Consider the following 23,931-nt stretch of genomic DNA (forward strand, 5'->3'; position numbering starts at 1 on the left):
ACCTCAAGTAAATGTAAAGAGAAAAACAGACCCTGTCAGGTAACGAAAATGACATATTCAAAACATTGAAATCTGTATATGTTAAAAACACAAAATCTAGTCATGAGAAAATGGAAGACGAGCTATTATTTTATTCCTTCTAGAGCAGAATCTTAACATCAAAGTTGGCAGACTCATTAGGTCACAAGTATCTTTTGCTATAAAATTTTCTAGAGAAAGCTTTTCCTGACCCTCCCCTAGTTGAGGAATGGTAGGAAGATGTATCTGTGAGATATCTTCAAATATTTTCCGCTGACAAGGCCTTTGGGCTTTTTTTCCTGGGACTGCAGTCCTTTATTTACAAGGAGCCATAGTTTTTGCTTCTAAAGCGTTTCCGGTTTGTCCTTCAGTTCTTCAGTTTTATCTTGTTCAGATGGCAATTCTGACGCAACACTTCCTGTATCAGTTTCAAAACTGTCATGTTGATATTCCACATGTGAGGAAAGTCTGTGAACAGAGTAATAATTATTCTTGCAACAGCATTTTGCTTTGTCTGCTTCCATGCAACGCCTGAGAAGGACTCAAGACGTGTTTCACATTTCAGCAGGATTTTTTTTTAATGTTGTAATTATCTCCTTTTAAAAACATAGATTTTGAGAGATTGGTATAAGGAACTATCATGCTTGGCCTCAACAGTGATCAGCTCATGGCCAGTCTTGTTTCTCTGGTGCCCACACCCAGGCACCCTGCTCCTGCCAGCTTCTCTTGAAGCCGATTCAGACATCATCTCATCTCTGTGATTACTGCAGTGTATATCTCTAAGTTAAAAGGGCCCTGTAAAAAAATGTAACCATCATACTATTATTACATCTTAATAATTGATCGTTTCTTGTTATCAAGAATTTCTTTTATCGGCATTCAGATTTTCCCAGTTGTCACATGTATTTTTTTTTTACAGTTGGTTTGAGATTTCAGATCTTAAAAATTTTGAAATGAAAATTTTAGACCAAGTGAAATAGACCATTTGGGCTGGAAGTGCAGGATTCATGAAGAGAGCATGCAACCAACTGGGTGAAAGTTTCTAGGCAAAGGGACCAGACCCTGCTTGTAGGTTTCAGAGTGTGGTAGATGGGAGAATTGTTCAGTTGTTCGGTAAACATGTGTTCATTCCACAGTGGCACTGTGCCCGGTGCTGGGCGGGGCACCTCAGACACAGCAGTGAATAAGCCAGGCCCCACCAGCCTTGACTCAGGGGAGCCAGAGCACAAGCATTTCAGTGTGAGGTTTACAAAGGGAGCGCTACAACCCTTGCAGGTGATACTGGGGGTAGCCTGGAGCCATTACTGGATTTCATCAAAAAGAGAAGGTGGAGGAAGGGGTGTCTCTCCCGGAGTAAACCGCAAGTGCAAAAACATGGCAGTGTGGAAGTCCAGTGCGTTCAAGGACAGTGGTGGGTGCTGGGGCATCGGGGGTGTGGCAAGGCTGCTGAGAGGTGAGGCTGCTGCTGGCTTGAGGGTGTGTCTTATAAGGAGCGGGGTCCCCTGGGACCTTCCAGAAGGGACCCCAGAGTTTTGTTGTAGGAACATAAAGTGTGCACTGTGAGTCAGGGAGCCTTGCAGGAACTCTGAGGAGTTATTTGAATTTCCCAGCCCTTCCTGGGTTCCTGCCTCCTCTAGACTGGAGTCCCACTGGGACAGGCCTGTATCAGCCTGGAACTGTATATACCCAGCGCCCAGCACACAGAGCAGATTCACTGTGTCTACTGCCCATGAGCTTACTGTGCTCCCAGTGCAGGACACCCCTGTCCCCCACCCTGTTCACCACACCTGGAACAGAGGGAGCCCCCTTAGGCCTTCCACTTGGGGAAAGGCAGTGGCATCTCCAAAATGTGTGGTTTTGGAAACTGAATGCCAGTGCTGTGAGTGGGGGACGCAAAGCCAGTGTTGCCCTGGGCCAGCAGGCAGGCTGATACTAGAGCTTGATACAAGAGCTTCTCAGGTGGGTGTATGAGGAAATGCCAATGTGTACTACCCGTGGGCTGGCCCACATAGCTAATTCCTCCAAGACTGGCCAACAGTTGGAGCATTCTTCATTTATTTCCTTATAATAGCATTGTTGCTTTGGTTTAAAAAAAAAATGAATGAATGAATACATAAATAGTAATACAGATGCTCTAGTGTAATACACAAACTCTAGTGTTATGGAAAAGTAGAAAGAAGAGAATAAAGCAGATCTCAAGACGTAAACCCTACCGTCTAGAGAGAACTACTGTGAACACTTTGAGAAACAGCCTTTCAAACACTTTTCTGTCCATAAATACAAGCAGTTAACTGGAACACAGTTTTATATAGATGCCGTTACAAGATTTATGCTGTTCCATAACCTGCTTTTTTCATTTAACAGCATGTCATGACACCGTTTCCTGTCCATAACTGTAGATCTGTAACATTTTTATAGCCCACGGTACAATTTTACATGGATGTACAGTAACTTATGCAGACAGTTCTCTATTGCCAGAAATTTGGATTGTTTCCAATTTTTCTCTACAAAGATACTAAAGAGTATCATTTGCCCTTTTTTTTTTTTTTTAAGATGTGCAGTAATTGCCTAGTGGTAAATATCTAGAATAGCTGGAACAAAGGAAAGGTTCCTTTCACTCAGAGTCCTAAAGCCAAGCAGGGAAGTCACCATGGCAACCCCGCCTCGCTTGTGGCATGCCCATTAGCCTCAGCTCCAGCCAGGGAGGTGGGTCAGAGATAAGGGGAAACCATCTGTTTTCAAGCAAAATTATAAACCAAGATGGAAGAAGCATGCAAGAACATTAATGCAAAATTGAGATGGTTTAAGATGCAGTTGTATTCTCTAGTAGATGCCATAGCTTTTCATTCTTACAAGTCATCGATGATACTTTTCTTATCCTCATTTAGCTGATGTGTGTGCTGAGTTTCTCAGTCGTGTCATACTCTTGGAGACCCCGTGGTCACCAGGCTCCTCTGTCCATGGGATTTCCCAGACAAGAATACGCAAGAGTGGGTTGCCATTTCCTTCTCCAGGGGATCTTCTCAACCCAGGGATCGAACCCATATCTCTTGCATTGGCAGGCACATTCTTTACTGCTGAGCCACAAGGGAAGTCCTCATTTAGCTGACAAGAGAGTTCAAACTGAAGAGATTAAGTAATCTCCCCAAAAGCAGACAGCAGATGATGAAGCCAGGGTTTGAAATTGGTCTGCATCCACTCCTTGTGATTCTCCTCACCCAACCTAGGGTCACCAGCCACCCTGTCTCCTGTCACCATCCCTGAGACTTGCAGTCCTGACTCCCAGCTCTCTAGGGCATTCACTCCCACCGCATCAGACGGGGCCCACACTGAGTCTTCACCTGGGCCGTCTCGAGACTCCACCCTGGCCACCTGCCACTGCACATCCTACGCCACCACTTCGGGGAACTCTCCCTCCCTCCGTGCCTTGGCTCCCGCTGTACCCTCAGCTGAGGGCCTGCTCCTCCATGGCTAACGGGCTACTCAGGGTTTAGCTCAAGCTTTGTTTTCTCAAGAAGTCTTTCCTGACTCCCCAGTGTGTCTCCTCTGTGCTCCTCTGGGAGCATCTGGTTCTAACTGCAGTTTGGCCATCAGATGTGTCAGCCGTCAGTGCCGATCTCCTAAACCATGAGCTCGTCGTATTCCTCTCTCCATCCCCATATCCTACCGTAGCCTTGGACACAGAGTGGGTATTCAGTAAGTGTATGCCAAGGGAACGAACAAGTGACGAGGCATCTTCCTGTTCACTCTCCATTTCTGCTCCCAGCCCCAGGGACGACTTTAATGCAAGCAGATTGTATGAGCACCCTGCCCACCGGGAGCTGCTCTGGTTCTCTGCCTCTCGACAATTCCCCACCATTGCCCCACAGCACCTGCTGCTAACCTCCATCCTCCTCAAGCCCCAGGCACCGCTTTTCCTACCCTTGCCTTGCCAGGGGAACTGAGGTCCCAGAGAATCATTTATATCACCACGGCTGGCCCACCGCCCTGCACATCCCAACTTGGTCAGTTTTGGCCCATTAGTCCTGGGCCCTTTTCTCATTCCTTGGGCTCCTCAGTCTGTGCTCCTCTCCCTTGAGAAACTTCAGATACTTTGAAAGTCACCTCTCTCTGCCTCCTAAATTGATCTCTAGCCTTGACTTCTCCTCCAAAATGTGGTCACGCTTTTAAATTACAATCTGTGCAAATCCAACTTGACCAAAAACAGCCCAGGTCTTCCTCTCTCTCTTCACAGGTGTCACCATTTCCCAGCCCTTGGGAGATGATGCTCTGAGACCCCTGTGATCAGAAACCTAACCTTTATCACCAGGTCCCCAAATGCAGAGTTTCTGACCAGGCCTGACTGGAACAGGGGGCTGGTGTGAACCTCAGAGGCTTCCCTCATTTTCCCCATGGAGAGGGGCAAGCAGCTGCTGCTGTGAGCGAATTTGGCCTAGGTCTGTAGATATTCAGATTTGTCAAGAGAAACTGGAGCCCAGGTTTTTATGGGAAGTCCTTTGATCCTTTTTTGGCTGCATCACATGGCATGTGGGATTTTAGTTCGCAGACCAGAGGTGGAACCAGTGCCCCCTGCAGTGGAAGCGCAGAGGAAGTCCCCAGGGAAGCCCCCCAGTTTTAGGTTTTTAGGAAAAAATGTGCAGGAAATAGGTGTTCCCATTGCCCCTTCCCTCCTTTCACAGTTTCCCCTGGGATTAATATCTTGCATCAGCGTGGCACATCTGTTACAACTGATGAACCACATTCACACATGATTAACATCATCAATGTCAGGGTTCACTCTCTGTGTTGAATATTCTGCCGGCCTCGTGCACTCGCCACGCCACTGTCATGCTCAAGTCAGCTTCCCACGCTCTTCTCCCGCTGCACCCCTTTGCACCGTCCCTACCTGGCCTGTGTGCCTGTTTTCTCGCGTCTCTGGACTCATTGGAGCGCCCTGTCTCTGGTCATGGTCCGTTTCCTGTCCCTCTCACCTCTGCATCAGAGTGTCAGCTCCTTGAGGCCCTCCGAGAAGGCTCAGAAGTCTAAGAGGCCCCCAGCACCAGGGACTTGAATTCTTCGGGGACTCGCTGTAGCCTGTGTTAGTGCTTGCTTATGGACCAGGTCTTGGGCTTCCACGGAAGATGCTTCGGGGGTAGTTAACAGGGAGAGGGCAGGTGGCAAGGGACAGAGACAAGGCAAATCTCAAGTTTCAGTGGCTTTGAGGAGTGGAGGAGAAGGGGTGTCCCAGTAAGTCTGGTTGTATTTATTCATTTTAAAATATTTCTTTCTCCATTTAGTGGCATTGGGTCTTCGTTGTGGCACGTGGGATCTTCGTTGCGTCATGCAGGATCTTCCATTTCGCTGTAGAAACTCTCTAGTTATGGTGCTCAGGTTTTGTTGCCCTGCAGCATATGGGATCATAGTTTCCCGACCAGGGATCAAACTTGTGTCCCCTGTGTTGCAAGGTAATTTCTTAACCCTGGACCATGGGGGAGTCCCAGTCCAGTTTTAGGGAAGGGAGCAATGAGAACAGACCCGGCTCTGGGTGGTGTGATGCTTGACTCCTTAGCAGGAGTGAGTGGAGGTCGGAACCACCCCCTGAGGATGCCCCCTGCTCCCCACATCTTCCCTTTCCCTCTCGCCCAAGCAGCTGCCTCCTGTAGGAAAGTGGATGAGTGAGCAAGTGTGGGGAAAAAAGTTAGGAACACCTCCCTAGTGGGGCTGACCTTCCTCCTGATGCCCAGTCCCCGTGGTAATCCTGGGCTCCCTCCTGGCACACCCAACTCTGCCCCTAGTTAGGCAGAAGAGGACACTTACCTCACACTCTTTCTGAAGGTGCCCAGAGCGGTGACTTCCTGTAACATGCCTCTGGGCCTTTGCATGCCCTCTCCAAACAGATCCTCTCTGACCTCTTATGCAACGAATATGTGTCACCTTCTCTGTAAAGTTGACCTAAACTCCCCTCAAACCCAAGGGCACCCCCTTCCCACAGATGCCACCATAGAACCGTTTCTGTCATCCACATAGTATCTAACCCACTGGGCCCCCTGTTTGTGCGACTTCCTTGTTCTGTATAGTCAAAGCTATGGTTTTTCCCTGATGCTGGGAAAGACTGAGAGCAGGAGGAACAGCGGGCAACAGAGGATGAGATGGTTGGATGGCATCACCGACTCAATGGACATGAGTTTGAGCAGACTCAGAGAGACAGGGAAGCCTGGCGTGCTGCACTCCATGGGGCCACAAAGGGTCGGAAACGACTGAGCGACAGAACAACAACAGTTTGTTCTGCTTGTGGCTCCCCCAAGGCACAGCTTGTGGTGACACCACGTGCCCAGCTCTCGGTGGAGTGCCAGCGTCTGGTAGCCTCACTTTGCGGGTGATAGGTAGACATGTGAATGAGTGGACCATCTCTGAGCAGAACAGTCAACGTTCTTTTATTGAGTCTCTTATATAAAAACAGATCCAGGGCCTGTCTTCAAGGAATCTAGTGGCGGCTGCCGAAACAACCGCACCTAAAACAATCAGAGAACGATACATAACCCAACAGGTATAGTAATTGCCATTTACTGAGGTGCCTGGGGCAGGCCTGGCTTGATGTAAAGAGCCCATGCACATTGCTCTGCTCACTCCTCCCCTCACAAGCGAGGGCTGGGACCAGTGCTGAGGTTAGGGGACCTGACCCAGGGGTGCTAGTGAGCAGAGGGGCTGGGACTGCAGACCAGGTCTGTCTGACTCGAGTCCATGATCCTCACCCCCTCACTGCATCCAGAGGTGCTCCGGGAAAGGAACGAGGGGCGGAGGGTGTACCTGGGGAAGACGTCTTCCTGGAGGAGGGCTGCTGGGCCTGCAAGGCAGGCAGAGCATGAGGATACTAGGGGGTCTCAGAGCCTGGCCAGCGTGGAGAGGCTCCGGGAGGTCCAAGGCCTGGCATTGGGGCGGCTGCCACTCCTGCCTGGGGCACTCTGGCTGTCCCACAGATAGCTCTTTCCTGTTGGGCCCCTGTAGCCCTCCCCCTGCCCCCGGAGAGCTGCTGAGTCTGCCTGAGAACCACACTTGGCACCTCTGTGGGGTGGGGCTGTGGGTGTGGATGGTCGCGGTCAGAGGCTGCAGAGCCGGCTGCTCCTGAAGGGCTGCCCCGCCCAGCCTGTGGGACCAGTTTCCAGGGGACAGAAACAGGTTTCTGAAAAGTACACTGCCCTCGTTCCCCAGACTGGTAGACACAGCCAGAGGATCCCGAGGGTCCCGCTGTTTCCCCCAGCTGGGAGTCCGCTCCCGGCCTGCAGTTGCGGGGTGGCGAGGGGGAGGTGTCCTCTGGGCTCCATGTTCCCTGGGGGTGTGGCTTTAACCCAGGTGCTGGTGGCTCTGAACCTTCTTGGCTCACTGGAATTCGGTGGAACGCCTTGGAATCCCTATCCCCAGCGCTTTACATATGCATATGTTCCTGTACACACACACGCGTGCACACACACACTTTTACCTGTAATTTTATGAACTTCCGAAGGCTGGGGGATGTTCTTGGACCTCAGGTTAAACAGCACCATCCAGCAGCAATTGCAGCTGATGCTCGCGCTCTCCTGAATGTGGTGATATTTATAGTAAATAGTAGCAGCCTGGTACTACTAATAGTAATAAACTCACTAATCTTTACTTATAATTTGTGGTTAGGAAGTATGTTCATATCCGTGATCTCATTTTAGCTTCCCATAGCCCTGGCCCAGTGGGAATTAACAAGTGAGAGTCGGGGGAATTACTCAGTCCAGCAAAGTCCTTGGAAATGGCCAAGGGGAGTCTTCACCTCAGGGAGCTTCTCTAGTGGCTCAGATGGTAAAGAATCGGCCTGCAGTGTGAGAGACCCGGGTTCAATCCCTGGGCTGGGAAGATCCTCTGGAGAAGCAACTGGCAACCCACTCCAGTATTCTTGCCTGGAGAATTCCATGGACAGAAGAGCCTGGCAGGGTCCATGGGGTCGCAAATAGTCAGAGACAGCTGAGCGATTAAGCATGCAGGTACAGAGAATCATCAAATTCTACACCTTGAATAGATATAATTTTTAATTGTTAATTATGCCTCAGTAAAACTAGAAAAATAGTTTTAAAAAGAAATACCTTTTTTATCTTGTGACCAAGTACACACATATGGTCACGAGTAGCAAAGCAAATATACGTAACATACATAACAAGTATCACAAAACAATACTTATCTGGACTCTATGCAATACACGGATACTTTCTGTTCTTTTGCAAACTATTCAGTTTTTAAATGCTAGTCATGATCCACTATTTGACTTTGTGATCTGCTGACAGATTGTGAACTGCAGTTTGGAAAACACTGCATTAACAGACACAGTAATCGCGGTTTTAATTACTGGTGGGCTATCTGGAAATTACGTGTATTTTGCTGAGGTAGGTGTTTGACCCTGGCCGTGGGCAGGCTGGAGTTCAGATGCAAGTCATTCAGCTAAGGAGAGACCCATTCACTCTCCTGGGCTTTGGTTCTTCTCTCCCTGTGGTAAGTTTACGGACTGGCACTGGGACTACTGGTCTTTCAATCCTGTTGCCCATCTATTCATATATTCCCACTGTTCAGTACAGATCTCGTTCATTCTGACTGTGTCAAGCCACCACTAAGTGACCTCAGACAAGTCGTTTCCTATCTGAGGTCTTCATCTACAGAATAGGAATAGGGGTGGGTTGAACTAGTCTTGCTTCTGAAAGAAAGAGGGATTTTGCAGCAATAAGTGGCATGTGATTGACGTGTATATGTGTGCATGCGCATGCTGTCATCTGAGTGTTTGCATCCCCGGCCCCAGAGTTCATATGTTGAAGTCCTAATGCCAGTCAGTGCATTGGTGTTAGGAGGTGGGCATTTGGGACGTAATCAGGCAGAACCTTCATGAATGGGACTAGTGCCCTTGTATAGAAGAGGCCTGAGAGAGCCCCCTTGCCGTTCCTGCCATGTGAGGGCCCAGCAGGAAGTTGGCAGCCTGCAGCCCAGAAGAGAGCCTCCCCCAGGGTCCAGCCATACTGGTGCTTAGTCTTGGACTTCCAGCCTCTAGAGCCATGAGGAATAAATATTTGTTGTTTATAAGCTATCCAGTTTATGGTGTTTTGTTACAGCAACCTGTAGGGGCTAAGACAGTGTATATATATATTTATGATCTATACTTTTTTTCTGGAAGATTTGGAGAAAATGAAATTTTATATTAATACAAGAATAGCTAACTTACGGAGCAAACTATAAAACTCAACAATGCTTTTTTAGTATATACTTCTTTCTGTTGGGGTAAAATATATACTACATAAAATTTAGCATCTTAACCCTTGTTAAGTGTAAGATTCAGTAACATGCAGTGCATTGACAGTGTTGTGCAGCCATCACCACTGTCCATTTCCAGAACTCCTTCGTCATCCCAAACAGAACTCTGTACCCAGTAAACAGTAACCCCCATCTCTTCCTCCCCCTAACCTCTGGCAACCGCCATTCTACTTTCTCTCTGTATAGATTTGAATTTGTACCTGATACAAGTGAAATCAACAATGTTTGTCCTTTGGTGTCTGGCTCACTTCCCTTAGCATGCTTTCAAGGTTCAGCCACGTGGTTGTATGTGTCAGAATGTCACTCTTTTTTGAGGCTGAATCATATTCCATTGTATGTATGTTCCATGTTTTGTTTACGCATTCATCTGCTGATGGACAGTTGGATCATCTCCACCTTTTAGCTGTTGTGACTAATGATGTTATGAACACGGGTGTGCATGCATCTGTTTACTCCCTGCTTTCGGTTCTTTTGGAGAAGGCAATGGCAACCCACTCCAGTGTTCTTGCCCGGTGAATCCCAGGGACGGGGGAGCCTGGTGGGCTGCCGTCTCTGGGGTTGCACAGTCAATTCTTTTGGGTATATATATGAGGACTGGCCTTTTCATACCATTCATAGGGTTCTTAAGGCAAGAATACTGAAGTGGTTTGCCATTCCCTTCTCTAGTGGACTACATTTTGTCCTTATTGCAAAATTCAGACTTAACTTGAAGAAAGTAGGCAAAACCACTAGACCATTCAGGTATGACCTAAATCAAATCCCTTACGATTATACAGTGGAAGTGACAAATAGATTCAAGGGATTAGATCTGATAGAGTGCCTGAAGAACTATGGACAGAGGTTCGTGACATTGTACAGGAGGCAGTGATCAAGACCATCCCCAAGGAAAAGGCAAAATGGTTGTTGGATGAGGCCTTACAAATAGCTGAGAAAAGAGGAGACGCTAAAGGCAAAGGAGAAAAGGAAAGATATACCCATCTGAATGCAGAGTTCCAAAGAATAGCAAGGAGAGATAAGAAAGCCTTCCTAAGTGATCAGTGCAAAGAAATAGAGGGAAACAATAGAATGAAAAAGACTAGAGATCTCTTCAAGAAAATTAGAGATACAAAGGGAACATTTCATGCAAAGATGGGCACAATAAGGACAGAAATGGTATGGACCTAACAGAAGCAGAAGATATTAAGAAGAGGTGGCAAGAATACACAGAAAACTGTACAAAAAAGATCTAAATGACCCAGATAACCACGATGCTGTGATCACTCACCTAAAGCCAAACATCCTGGAGTCCCAAGTCAAGTGGGCCTTAGGAAGCATCACTGCGAACAAAGCTAGTGGAGGTGATGGAATTCCAGCTGAACTATTTCACTTTTTAAAAGATGATGTTGTTAAAGTGCTGCATGCAATATGCCAGCAAATTTGGAAAACTCAGCACTGGCCATAGGACTGGAAAGGTCAGTTTTCATTCCAATCCCAAAGAAAGGCAATGCTAAAAGTGTTCAAATACCGCACAATTGCACTCATCTCACATGCTAGCAAAGTAATGCTCAAAATTCTTCAAGCGAGGCTTCAGCTGAACTGAGAACTTCCAGATGTTCAACCTGGATTTAGAAAAGGCAGAGGAACCAGAGATCAAATTGCCAACATCTGTTGAATTATCAAAAAAGCAAGAGAGTTCCAGGAAAGCATCTACTTCTGCTTTATTGATTATACCAAAACCTTTGACTGTGTGTATCACAACAAACTATGGGCAATTCTGAAAGAGATGGGAATACCAGACCACCTTACCTGCCTTCTGAGAAATCTGCGTGCAGGTCAAGAAGCAACAGTTAGAACCAGACATGGAACAAGAGACTGGTTCCAACATGAAGCTCCAATACTTTGGCCACCTGACATGAAGAGCTGACTCATTGGAAAAGACCCTGATGCTGGGAAAGATTAAGGGCAGGAGGAAAAGGGGACGACAGAGGATGAGATGGTTGGATGGCATCACAGACTTGATGGACACGAGTCTGAGCAAGCTACAGGAGTTGGTGATGGACAGGGAAGCCTGGCATGCTGCAGTCCATGGGGTCGAAGAGTCAGACACGACTGAGCCACTGAACTGAACTGAATCTCTTATCGGTCATATTTTTTGCAAATATTTTTCTCTCATTCTGTGGGCTATCATTGTTTTCTTGATAGTGTCCTTTGATGCTCAAAAGATTTTAATTTTCATGTCTGAAGGTGTCGTGGGGCTACGCCTAGACTCTGCCTCACACCGTCTTCCCCAAGTGCAAATTCAGTCCTCTGTGGTAGTGGGCACTTTGGTGATCCTCTGGCACAGTGATGGGATGCAAATGCTGGGCTGTTTTCTCTTTACCATGAAGGACATATAGACAAGAGCCCTGGAGGAGGCAGAGGATCAGAAGGGTGACTCAGACACTGCTCTTCTGTCCTCAGCCAGCTCAGGCCCCAAGCCTCACCAGCGGCAGCCCCTTAGCCAGCAGCTTCCTGCCATGCCCATGAATGTGGGGCCTTACCTGTACCAACCTGTGTTCAGACACCTCTGAGCCCCACCCAGCCTAGGACAGGCTGATGAGTGGGGGGAAAGGTGACTCTAGTTCCCTCTCCAGGTACTCTGCACTGGTTTCTCATGGTAACTGAACTCCTGTTATTAATCTCGCTTCTTTTGATCAATGAATGTGATCATGCATCCCAATGGTACTTTGGACAGATGACCTCTCCGAGCTTTCCGATCTCATTTTTCCAATTTTTCTAAAAGCAAGCTATGGAGAAATTCCCTACCAAACAGCATTCTTTGCCTTTGCTATGTATGCCCAATGAGAAATTTTATGTTTTCCAACATGATATTTTTCAGAAAAGAGGGAGTTTGGCCCATCCAGACTTCTTCCTATTCAGAGTCCCTCTGTTCCTTTATTTTGAGCAGTGGATGGGCTGTTTGGGGGAAGACATGATCACCCGAATCTTTCCCCATCGGTGTTTGTTTGGGATCCTTTCAGAAGGCACCTGATACACATGATCAATTTAAAAAGAGAGAGGGACAAAAATGTGATACAGATTGAGATTTATTCCCAGAAATCTGGTCTCCCATTTACAAGTACTGGTTTTGTTGTAAAGGAGCTTTTAATGATCCCTGTAAAGTCGTAGTGGGTCTGGAGAGAGTAGCTATGCAAGCTGACTAGGGCCAATCACTTGTTATCAATTACTATGTGTACTTAAAAAAAAACACCATTAAAACAGCTCTGAAATCAGGATTCATTTCCAATCAGCTCTGTCTCCTGATTATAGTTGGTAGTTTCTGTGTGTGTGTGTTATCTTAGTGGTATGCAAAGTAGTGGTGTGACTTCCAGCTGAGCACATCTGAAGTTCCTGGAAATACCGTCTCAGGCGCTCAGGAAATACAGTACTTTCAGGTCCATGAGGGCTGGAGGACCCCCAGCCCCACCACCAGGTGGCGCAGCAGAGTAAGTGTGTCAGGCTGAGTCCTGTGTCCGCTCCGCTCCCACCCCTCGCCCCTATACAGATAGCTTCCAGCAAGCAGATTCATTCCTGACTGAGCCACCAGAGAAGCCCACAAAACAATTAAGATGACCTGTTTCATTAGCAGATGAAGTCTCTGCAACTTACCCTCTGAGGGGCTCTTACGCACCTTTCTTGAAAGTTCGTATGAGGCTAATATGACAGTTGTCTGCTGCTACGTGTCAGTTGAACTCGTGGGTTCAAGCCCAGAATTATCCTGAAAGGGCTCATTTGGGCTCATGCAGAGGCGCAGCCACTCTGGGGAACCCTCTGCTCATGCAGGAGGGGAGGTGCCTATGCAGCACTTCTCATCAGTGTACACATCTCTAATTCCACTCATTTTTCCAGTGAGACAGCATCCATCCGGCTAATTAGCAAACGCTCTGGTGTTGATCAAAAGTAACCACAACTGAACCAAAGTTGTGGCCTCTGGAGTGTGAGCTTAAGGTTTGTCTTTCAAATGCTAATGAACCACAACCCCAGGGATATGGGTTAAAACTAACATTTTCACATCACACTGTCTGTGTGAAGTGTTTGAAAGCAATTTGCCATAGAGTGCCATAATAGTAAATGAATACTTGTGACTTGGGATACATTTTTAGCAAGAGCATTAAACACAACTTCAAAAAATACAGCTTTTTTCCTTTCTTTTTTAAAATTTTCAGCTGCATCCTGTGGCATGTGGGACTTTAGTTCCCCAACCAGGGATCAAACCCACACCCCATGCATTGGAAGGCAGAGTCTTAACCACTGGACTGCTAGGGAAGCCCCCAAAAGTGTAGCTTTCAAATAACTTGGAGGGAAATAAGAATATTTTTCACTTTAACTGTGTTAGGTGACTCCAAAAAGTGTTAAATGAAGATCCTTTGGTCAAAGATGCATATGGAGATTATGAATACACTTATTTCTATGAACTAGAAGTGGAAAAACAATATTTTTAAATTAATGGACGGAGGAGCCTGGTAGGCTGCAGTCCATAGGGTTGCCACGAGTCGGACACGACTGAGCGACTTCCCTTTCACTTCTCACTTTCATGCATTGGAGAAGGAAATGGCAACCCACTCTAGTGTTCTTGCCTGGAGAATCCCAGGGATGGGGGAGCCTGGTGGGCTGCCGTCTCTGGGGTCGCACAGAGTCGGACACGACTGAAGCGACTTAGCAGTTAGCAGTGGATATGGTAAGGGATTCTAAATAGGCATGTCTAACTAAATTAATAAATTAATGTAATAAAGAGAGTGTGTACTCATTATCAGAGAAATGCAAATCAAAACCACAATGAGGTATACCATCTCACACCAGTCAGAATGGCTGCTATCAAAAAGTCTACAAACAATAAATTCTGGAGAGGGTGCAGAGAAAATGGAACCCTTTTAAGGTGGGAATGCAAACTAGTACAGCCACTATGGAGAACAGTGTGGAGATTCCTTAAAAAACTGGAAATAGAACTGCCATATGATCCAGCAATCCCACTGCTGGGCATACACACCAAGGAAACCAGAATTGAAAGAGACACGTGTACCCCAATGTTCATCGCAGCACTGTTTACAATAGCCAGGAAATGGAAGCAACCTAGATGTCCATTGGCAGATGAATGGATAAGAAAGCAGTGGTACATATACACAATGGAGTATTACTCAGCCACTAAAAAGAATGCATTTGAATCAATTCTAATGAGGTAGATGAAATTGGAGCCTGTTACACAGAGTGAAGTAAGTCAGAAAGAAAAACACCAATACAGTATACTAACACATATATATGGAATTTAGAAAGATGGTGACGATGATCCTATATGCAAGATGGCAAAAGAGACAAAGATGTAAAGAACAGACTTTTGGATTCTGTGGGAGAAGGCGAGGGTGAGATGATTTGAGAGAATACCATTGAAACATGTATATTATCATATGTGAAACAGATCGCCAGTCCAGATTCGATGCATGAGACAGGGTGCTCAGGGCTGGTGCACTGGGATGACCCAGAGGGATGGGATGGGGAGGGAGGGGGGAGAGGGGTTTAGAATGGGGAACACATGTACACCCATGGCTGATTCATGTCAATGTATGGCAAAACCAATACAATATTGTAAAGTAATTAGCCTTCAATTGAAATAAAAAAAATGGCAAAGAAAAAAAATTAAATAAAGAGAGTATGTACTACTAGTTCATTTGCATCCCTAGAAGTTATCAGTCTTCCCTGGTGGCTCAGGTAGCAAAGAATCTGCCTGCAATACAGGAGACCCAGGGACCTGAATCTGCCTGCAATATGGGAGACCCAGGGTTCAGTCCCTGGGTTGGGAAGATCCCCTGAAGAAAGGAATGACAACCTACTTCATTATTCTTGCCTGGAGAATTCCATGGACAGAGGCACCTGGTGGGTTTTTTTTTTTTTTTTTTGGACTCTCGTGTGGGAAGTAGGTCATCTGTTTATATTCAGCTACCTAATATGTAAACATATTTGGGAGGTGATGTTTAGCTGGCCATGTCCTTTCAGGCCTGGGATACAGTGTGTAGGCTAATGTTTACTGGGTGGGGGGCAGTGAGGGAGCGCGAGTGGGGAGACCAGGAATATGGATGGAGCACTAGCCTGAGACAGATAGTTAAAGTGTTAGTTGCTCAGTGGCATCTGACTCTATGCGACCCCATGGACTGTAGGCTGCCAGGCTCCTCTGTCCATGGAATTCTCCAGACAAGAATACTGGAGTGGGCTGCCATTCCCTTCTCCAGGGGATCTTCCTGACCCAGGGATCAAACCCCCATCTCCTGCATTGCAGGCAGATTCTTTTACTGTCTGAGCCACCAGAGAAGCCCAAACTTGACTCTCTTTAATAAAAATAAATTTCTCTTTTTTTATTTTATTTTATTTTTTGAAGGGCTTAGTTGACCTACAGTGTGAGGGATCTTAGTTTCCCAATCAGGGATCAAACCTGTGATCCCTGCCTTGGAAGGCAGATTCTTAACCACGGGATCAGAGTTGAAAGTCCTTCAGTTCTCTTTTTAAAAGGAAACTTATGCTTCTTAATGTTTTCTTCTCAAAGAGAGGACTTACGTTTCCACTATAATTCAGAAAAAAACTAAGACATCTTCTGGTTAAAATAGGGGAGAAGTCACTTCCTTGTTCTCCTAGTTACTGGTACAACCCCCTACCCCCCCCAAAAAAGTGGTCCCTGAAGTGCAGCTTAGGGGCCCACAGAGTGTCGTTTCAAAGCCCCCAATCTCTATGCAGCCTGTGGCCCTCAGATCAAATAACACAACTCCAGAAGCATCACCATCCACACCCCAACCCTCCTCTACCTCCATCCACACAAACCAGAAATCAGATGATAGCTCTACTATCTGTGAGATCTGCAAGCCCCCTCACTTTTTAACACCTTAGCTTTCCTGCCTGTAAAATAGAAAATTAATTTTCCTACCTGAAAATTAGTAACAGGAGCAAGTGCTTATTGGCCCTTTCCCTGAGGGCAGGCCCTTTGCATGGGTTCTTCTCTCATCTAATCATAACCACCACGCTAGGAAGAAAGTACCACTGTTTTTTCCATTTCACAGATGGGGAAACTGAGGCACAAGGAGTTACGTTGCTTGCCTGGAATTGCACAGGAAATGGCGAACTGGTCTTAGAACTGATGTGGCTTTAATCCAGTTCGGAGGCCCTGAACTGCTCTGCCTGGCGATATGAGCCAGGGTGGTGAGGGTGAAAGAGACCAGATGGGCGGGCAAGGTGGGCAGCAGAGGCCTGACGCAGAGTGGGTGGGAGGTCCTCGCCCTCAAGGGTGACTTGTCCTGGTTAGTTGAGTTCATATCTGTCTTATCTTTTTCTTTATGCGTTTCTTGGAGACAAGGACAGTCTTTTCATCTTCATTTTTCCTGGACATCTATTTTCCTCCATTCTGTGTGTCACAAACCCATGCAATTTTTATTTCAGCTAAATCCTCATTTTTTCCCTCCAGCTGCTGCAGTTCACAGGATGTAATCATCTTTACATTGAGCCCTTACTCTTATTCGTTACGTGATAAAAATGCCAGACACCTTGGCTGAATGAAGAAGAGGATGAATCACATGCTACTTAGTATTACCCTCCTGTTGTATGTTTCGTTGGGTCAGTCTTCCTGGATGGTGTGTGCTGTGAGGGTAGGGACCGTTTCTTTCCTTTTTCTTGCTCATGACATTGAAATTCAGGGAGAACCAGGGGACCAAGGTAGGCCGGCCCATGGAGACGCAGCCTTGGCCCCATTATTGCTAGGGGTTTTTGCGATATTCCCCTGGAGACTCAAGCTGAGCCTGTCAGCTCTCTTCCTGCTGCCAGGGGAGGTAGTGGTGCATCTGGGGTTGAAAGTGGCTTGGTAATTGAGGCTGGGAATCCAGGAGAACCAAAACCTGCCAGGTCCACTTACGCAGCTGCTGCTCATTTGTTTGCAAAGTATCAACTCTTCTTTTTTAACCTGGCCAAAATGTACCCAGGTAAAATGTAACAATTAAAAAAAAATTATTTTCTCTATTATTTTGTCATTCAGAAATGTTCTGTAACTACTTTTTTAATGTGGTAAAATAGACACAACATAAAATTTATCATTTTTAAGTGCATTTTACATTTATAGTATTGAGCAACCATCACCACTATCCCTTTTGAGAACTTTTAATCCTCCCAAACAGAAACTCGGTACCCCTTAAACAACAGCTCCAACCTCTTTTCTGGCTCTGTAAATTCTCCTATGCCAGGCGCCTCATATAACTGGAATCATACAATATTTGGCCTTTTGAGACTGGCTTATTTCACCTGGTGTAATTTTTTCAAGTTTCATCCATGCATTAAAACTTCATTCCTTTTTAAAACTGAGTAATATTCTATTGCATGTGTAGACTGCATCTTGTTTATTTGCTAATTTATCTATCCACGAGCTGATGGGTGCTTGAGTTGTTTCTGAAGCCACACTCCTTGGATGGGATTTGAACCCATGATCACTGATTTAGGAGGGGACTCAAACCCACTCTTTTAATTGAAACCACTTGCCTGGTGTCAGGGCTTATCAAGCTGAGGTTCTTTTGTCTCACTGCAAAAAGAATTCAGCATTAGGCAAAGCCATAGGCAAAGAGTGAGTTTATTAGTATAGGATGCTTATAAGAGATACAGTGGGCAGGCAAGGGAGCTCAGCCCCTAGAACAAAGAGAGCTACATCTTAGAATCAGAGAAAAAGTGAGGAGGGGAGAAGACCACCTCCTTCCTCATTCTTGGGCGGACATCAAGGTTTACATCATTAATTCCTCCTTTGACCCTGTGTGGTCTAACCAGGACTGTGATGGCCCTGTTAAATCATATGTATATTAGCAAAAGGATGGTAACATTACTGCTGCTGCTGCTGCTAAGTCACTTCAGTCGTGTCCAACTCTGTGCGACCCCAGAGACGGCAGCCCACCAGGCTTCCCCGTCCCTGGGATTCTCCATATGGTAATTCATCTCAGGCTTTGGTGTAATGTCCCCTTTCACCTACTTTCTTTCCGCTTTCACTTATTTTCCTCTCTTGACTACAGTCAGAGATTCTGCTCTTCAAGGACCATTAGCTCCCTGACTTCGCATAACAAGACTCAGACCCCATATTGTCCTGTATTTTAACTGTCAGGGTTTGTGGCTTGAGTGTGCCCGGATGCGCTTGGATGCACCTGGTCTTCTTTCAAGGTAGTGTAGATTGTTGCTAGGTTACTGGATTCCTTTCTTGAGTGGTCACTAGCTTACAACAGTTTCCCAGACAGCCTTAAAATTCCCTCCTTGTCTTTAATCCCGTAGTGAGGTTTCGAAACCAACTATTTTAATTATTCTTCTCTATCCCTTTCACTGCCACCTTTTGACTGTGGTGAATACTTACTTACCCCAGTGTTTTTAATAAAAGCATATTTATGATGAAACATAACTTGAGAGTCCCTTGGACTGCAAGGAGATCCAACCAGTCCATTCTAAAGGAGATCAGCCCTGGGTGTTCTTTGGAAGGAATGATGCTAAAGCTGAAACTCCAGTACTTTGGCCACCTCATACTCATTGGAAAAGACTCTGATGCTGGGAGGGATTGGGGGCAGGAGGAAAAGGGGACGACAGAGGATGAGATGGCTGGATGGCATCACCGACTCGATGGACGTGAGTCTCAGTGAACTCCGTCAGTTGGTGATGGACAGGGAGGCCTGGCGTGCTGCGATTCGTGGGGTCGCAAAGAGTCGGACACGACTGAGCGGCTGAACTGAACTACATTGTACTTTGCTACATAGTTTCAGATAATAACACATAGAACAATAAGGAACTATAATAAGAAGCAAAAGTACAAACAAAGTGCAGAAGCAAAAGCACACCTTAGGTTCAAAGGGTGAACAACTTTGCATCATTAAAAAAGCGTTTGCTGAAGGCCCAGGATGAGCCAGGCACACACCCTGAGATTCCGGCCATCTCGGGATCATCCTCCCCGGTCGCTAGGGGCTGGGTGTGTGCAGGGGAGACAAGGCCTCGGCCGGTAGCTCCGCCTGCAGTCAGATGTGGTTGGTGCTACAAGAGAGGTACAAGCCAGGTCTTCAGACCTTTTGGAGGCAGGGACAGAACCCCTTGGGAGCTCTAAAGAGGCGGCAGATTCTGGCCCAGTGATTATGGGAGTAGGTGAGGCATTGACTGTGGTAAATTCCTAGCTCTGCTCATTCTTTTGCTGAACCGAGCTACTAATAGTACTTATCAGTTTCTTGGGCCTTTTCCTTGGCTTTGGGTTCCTCTAGTTTACATTACTCATACCTGTTAATCCTGCATTTAAACAGTCCTGTTGCTTTGACTCCAAGTGTCTTAGATTGGCCTGGCCTGGTCCTTCTGTGTGTCTCAGGGCAGCCCCGCCCCCGTGAGCCTTCTGGAAAAGCTGCCTCTCTTTGGGTGATTTGGAGGACAGCTCTCGGTGGCCCAGACCTGGATCACACTGTCTGTCCAGGGGTAGCACCTGATGCAGGGAGAGTGAGCAGCCCCAAGCTCTCACTAAGCTGTGTGGCCTTGGGGAGGTTGCGCTACGCCTCTGACCCTCTTGTGTAACACAAGGGCGCTGGGTAACCTCCGTGGCCCTTTCCATTGCTATAATTTTATGATTGCCCTATTGTGATTTAATTACCTTCCTCCATCACTCTCAGAGTGAATGACTCAGCAGTCTGTTTCTCTGTTGTTTTTAAGGCAGCCTGGTTATTTTGCCATCACAAGCAAAGGTCTGTTCTGTAGTTAAACAGTCTTGACCCAGCTGGAGTTAGGCTGACACTCACTGGAGCTCTTCCCGCTGTCCTCTTTCAGTGAAACGGCTCAGATCCGGCTGGCCAGAGGCGCCCGGAGCCATGTAAGAACTTTGAGCAAGTCCTGGTGACAGGGACCGGCTGTCACCCACCGGTCTTCCCAGCCTGACTTCAAGATGCTGAGCCTGAAGCTACCCAGGCTGCTGAGCATGGAGCAGGTGCCCCAGGTATGTGCTCTCGTTCCAGTGATTGAGTTCCAGGCTGCGACCAGGGCTTGGCCTCTGCAACATGCGGGCTGCTGTGTCTCCACCCAGTCTTCTCTGTGTAGACCCACTCTCTGCAAGGAGTCCCTCACGGATTCCCTTGGGGAATTCAGGCTGCCTGTTTCCCTCACCTGCACCAAACCTGAAAATGGAAGTGATCCTGAAACTGTATTTGAGTTGTAGCGCTTGCCTGTGACATCTGTATTTTATCCTGAAACAGAGCCATTATTGAGACTACAGAGTCAGGCTGCAGAGATGAAGCCAGCAGCACCGGCTGAGTGGCAGCTTTTTAAGTATTGTCTCTCATGGGTGCTTGGAAGCAGGCGAGGGGCAGAGTCACCTGAGTGTGGCTTTGCTGCTGTTCCTCCTTGCAGGAGGCCTGAGCCAGGTGTGAGTTGAGGCAATCAGGGAGAGTCGTTGCACCTCCTTTGCCTGAGTGCTCGGGGGAAGCTACCCTGAAACACCTGGAATGCAGTGACAGTCTGTGTTTTTAGTGAGACTTAGGTGAGGCCATGCTGCCTGCGGGCTGTGGCCAGTGGTGCCTCTCCTCCTGCCCTTGCAAAGTAATGTCATCTCATTACACCCTTGTTTTGGTGTCATTTTTCCTTCCTTTTGTTTTTTTTTTTTGGTGATGAGGCATGTGGGATCTTAGTTCCTGAACCAGGAATTGAACCCGTGTCCCCTGCACAGAGTCTTAACCACTGGACCACCAGGGAAGTGTCCATGTTTCTTTCCTTTTTGACTGAAAAAGAATAACTGTTATTTCATGGTGAGACGTTTCACCTGGAAGATGTCACGGGAAAGGTGGGTGAGAGCTCCTTTCCACCCAGCTGACTGTCCAGCCCTTATGACTCCCCTGCCCCCCCAAAAAAACAAAGTCCCAAACAATCTTGGCACCATGAGTGGAAGAATAAGAGGAGACAGACCACTAGACCCTCTCCCTAAAAGCCTGCGAGGCTAGGTGTTGCCAGCAGGCATTGGGGTGAAATCAAAAGGATGTGGTGCTTTTGGAGGGTAGAGTTGAGGATGCAGCAGGTAAGAGACACGCTGGAAATGAAGCCGGGTCCCCACAGTGCTGTCGAGCAGGGGTCCTGCCTGCACTCTCACGAGGCTGTGGGTGTCTTCCTGGTGCGTTTCCCTGGCTGGTTCTACCCACAGAGAACTAGTGGCTGTGATGAGTAGGGGAACAGAGTGATCCTTTGATCCACGCACTCGACATTTTTATTGACTGCCTACTCCGTGCAAGGCGTTACTGTGTGTGGAGCCCAGAGAAGAATCACATACCAAGCCGACCCTTAAGGGGCTCTGTGTTGGTTGGGAAGATTTAAAACCGCTCAGGAGCATTTCCGCGGCCAAGTAGGTTAGGGTGTATGCTCAGAGAGGGGCAGATTTGTTCAGAGGAGGGGTTGGTCGCTTGGGGGAGGAGGGGATCAGGGAAGGCTCCGTGAAGGGGATGAGCTGTAAGATGCATTTTGAGGATGGGTAGGGCAGGGTGGGGAGAGCAGTCCAGGTGGAAGGAATGGTATGAGTGAAGACCTGGAGCTGGGAAACCATGAGGCTAGTGTGGGGATTCTTGGGGCAGAGGTTATAGGTATCTTCTTGGATGTCTTCCTGGGAGTTTTGGTCAAGGCTGGGTTCAAGACTGTGCCCAGGAAAGAAATGCAAGAGAGAAAGTGTTCTCATGGGAGACCTTGGGTCACCTGCTGGGGTTCTGAATGTATGGGGGTTCTGAGGATAAGGACCCAGATGGCCCCTGAGGCTGAAGATGATCTGTCTTCTGTCCAGTTTTCCATAAATGATGGAGGTGACAGTTTTCTTTTCAGTACAATGGCATTAGTCAGAGGCAGAGCCAACATCCTGTCTCACATCTGTTTCCTTCAAAACTTTCCTTTGGCTCCCGCATCCACTACTTGGCTTCCCAGCATCATGTGCAAGGTTCATGCGGCCCCAGGGGGAACACAGTGGCTCTACCTGTCTGGAGGGTGGTTTTATTTGAGGATTTAGTTGGGGAGGAGAAATGACATCTTAAAAATATTCAGATGCAAGCATATTAAGGAGAAAATGCATAATTTGCATGAATATTTAAAATAAGAGACTTCATAGAAATGTTAAACTTACTTTTGGTGGGCTCTTTGGGTTCCAATACTTGGTCCACAGAGTGACCTTAATCTCCCAACCTCAGTTTCTGCATCTGTAAAATGGGGTGGTGCTAGAATCTGCTTCCTAGGGTAGTGGTGAAAATTAAGTGAGGCACCCTATGGGAGGTACGTGGCATGGGATGAAGTTAGTAATGTTGGCTGTTATTATCAACTCTCCTGTGCCCTCCGCACTTGGAGGGGTGGAGTGTGTTGGGAGGAGGCATTGAGCTGCCCCTCCCATAGACTCCCTCCCCAGCTCCCTGGCTGGTATTCCCTGGCTGTACCCCTATCCACCTCCTCCACTGTTTTTTACCCATAAATCCACTTCTCCAGGCACACTGGTGCTCTCTCTAGTCTCCCCACTGGATTGGACATTCTCTTTTCTTGAGCTCTGTTTGAAGAAGGTTACTCCATCTCCTCCCCTCCATTTCATCCATCCTCCTTTCTGACTCCTTGGAGCTGCTGATGCCCTCTCCCTTCAGCTGTTGGTTGACACCTCTGCATGCTGCTCTGTACAGCTGCCTCTCCCTTCATATATTAGCCAGCTGTGTGGCCTAGGCCACTTCCCTACCCTCTCTGAGCCTCACCCATCAGTGTGGGGTGGGGCACCACCTCTTGGCATCCTTGATTCCGGCACAGTCCTGCTAAGTGCTTATTTACAGGAAAGGACAGTTCTCCCTTCCTGTAGGAGGTGTGACTCGGGTGCATGCCTCATAATTTTGTCTCCCTGGTGCCTAAAAACAGACCTAGGTACACGAGGGAGCTCTGAAAGACGTGAACACAGAGCTCAGAGTGGAATAAATGTCTAGGTGTTGATTCCTACCCAAACCCAACCTAGAGACAAACAGGGAAGTCTAGACAGCAAGTTCATGTGGAACATGGCATGACCCTTGGCCAGGAAACAAGAGTATTTTGGGTCATATTGAGGACCTTTTGTTAATGATAGCCCTGGCCCCCAGGCTACAGGTAAACTCACCACTTTGTCCGGGACGCCTTGATTTAGGGGCACAGGCAGGAGGGTTCCTGAGGTGCTGGCTCTAGAGAGGAAAAGCAAACCTTTTCTCAGCCTCGCACTGTACTCTGCCACCTATGGTGGGAATTTGGACAAGACTCAGTGTCCTTGTCTGTGAAATGGAGATAATATCTGTCTCACAGATATACTGTGACGATCCAAGAAAAATGAAATAGAGTGTTGGGCTAATTATGAAGGAGCAGAAGCAGAGCCAGATCAGTGGTGCTGGGTGGGTGGGCTTGGGCGCCTGGAAGCAAGGGGTCAGCTCATAGCAACTGGTTTCTCCAGCCCAGGATTTCTCAAAGTGAGTGCCTAGATCACCACTGTGGGAATCAGAAGCTCTATTAAAGTGAATTGTGATTGCAGGCACTTTTGTATTGTTCTTGATTTTAATCCAAAGAAGTGCTTTCAGCATTTTGTTACTTAATGTTAGCTCTTACTCTGGGTGTGTATATTTAAAT

At 47.2% G+C, this 23,931-nt stretch overlaps 1 protein-coding gene across 4 annotated transcripts in view; it reads left to right on the top strand.

Moving 5' to 3' along the window:
- The window catches only part of PAQR5 (progestin and adipoQ receptor family member 5), a 98,577-nt gene that overhangs the window by 19,992 nt on the left and 54,654 nt on the right, over positions 1-23,931 (top strand). For all 4 annotated transcript variants that reach the window (XR_011568737.1, XM_019968195.2, XM_070796991.1 and 1 more), the window contains exon 2: positions 20,119-20,284. Coding sequence is in view for 3 of the 4 variants with exons in the window: in XM_019968195.2 (XP_019823754.2) it covers positions 20,234-20,284 (51 nt within the window). In the remaining variant the exon portion in view is untranslated. The remainder of the gene's footprint in view (positions 1-20,118; positions 20,285-23,931) is intronic.

Source organism: Bos indicus, chromosome 10, assembly GCF_029378745.1.
Source record: "Bos indicus isolate NIAB-ARS_2022 breed Sahiwal x Tharparkar chromosome 10, NIAB-ARS_B.indTharparkar_mat_pri_1.0, whole genome shotgun sequence".
Taxonomy (NCBI): domain Eukaryota; kingdom Metazoa; phylum Chordata; class Mammalia; order Artiodactyla; family Bovidae; genus Bos; species Bos indicus.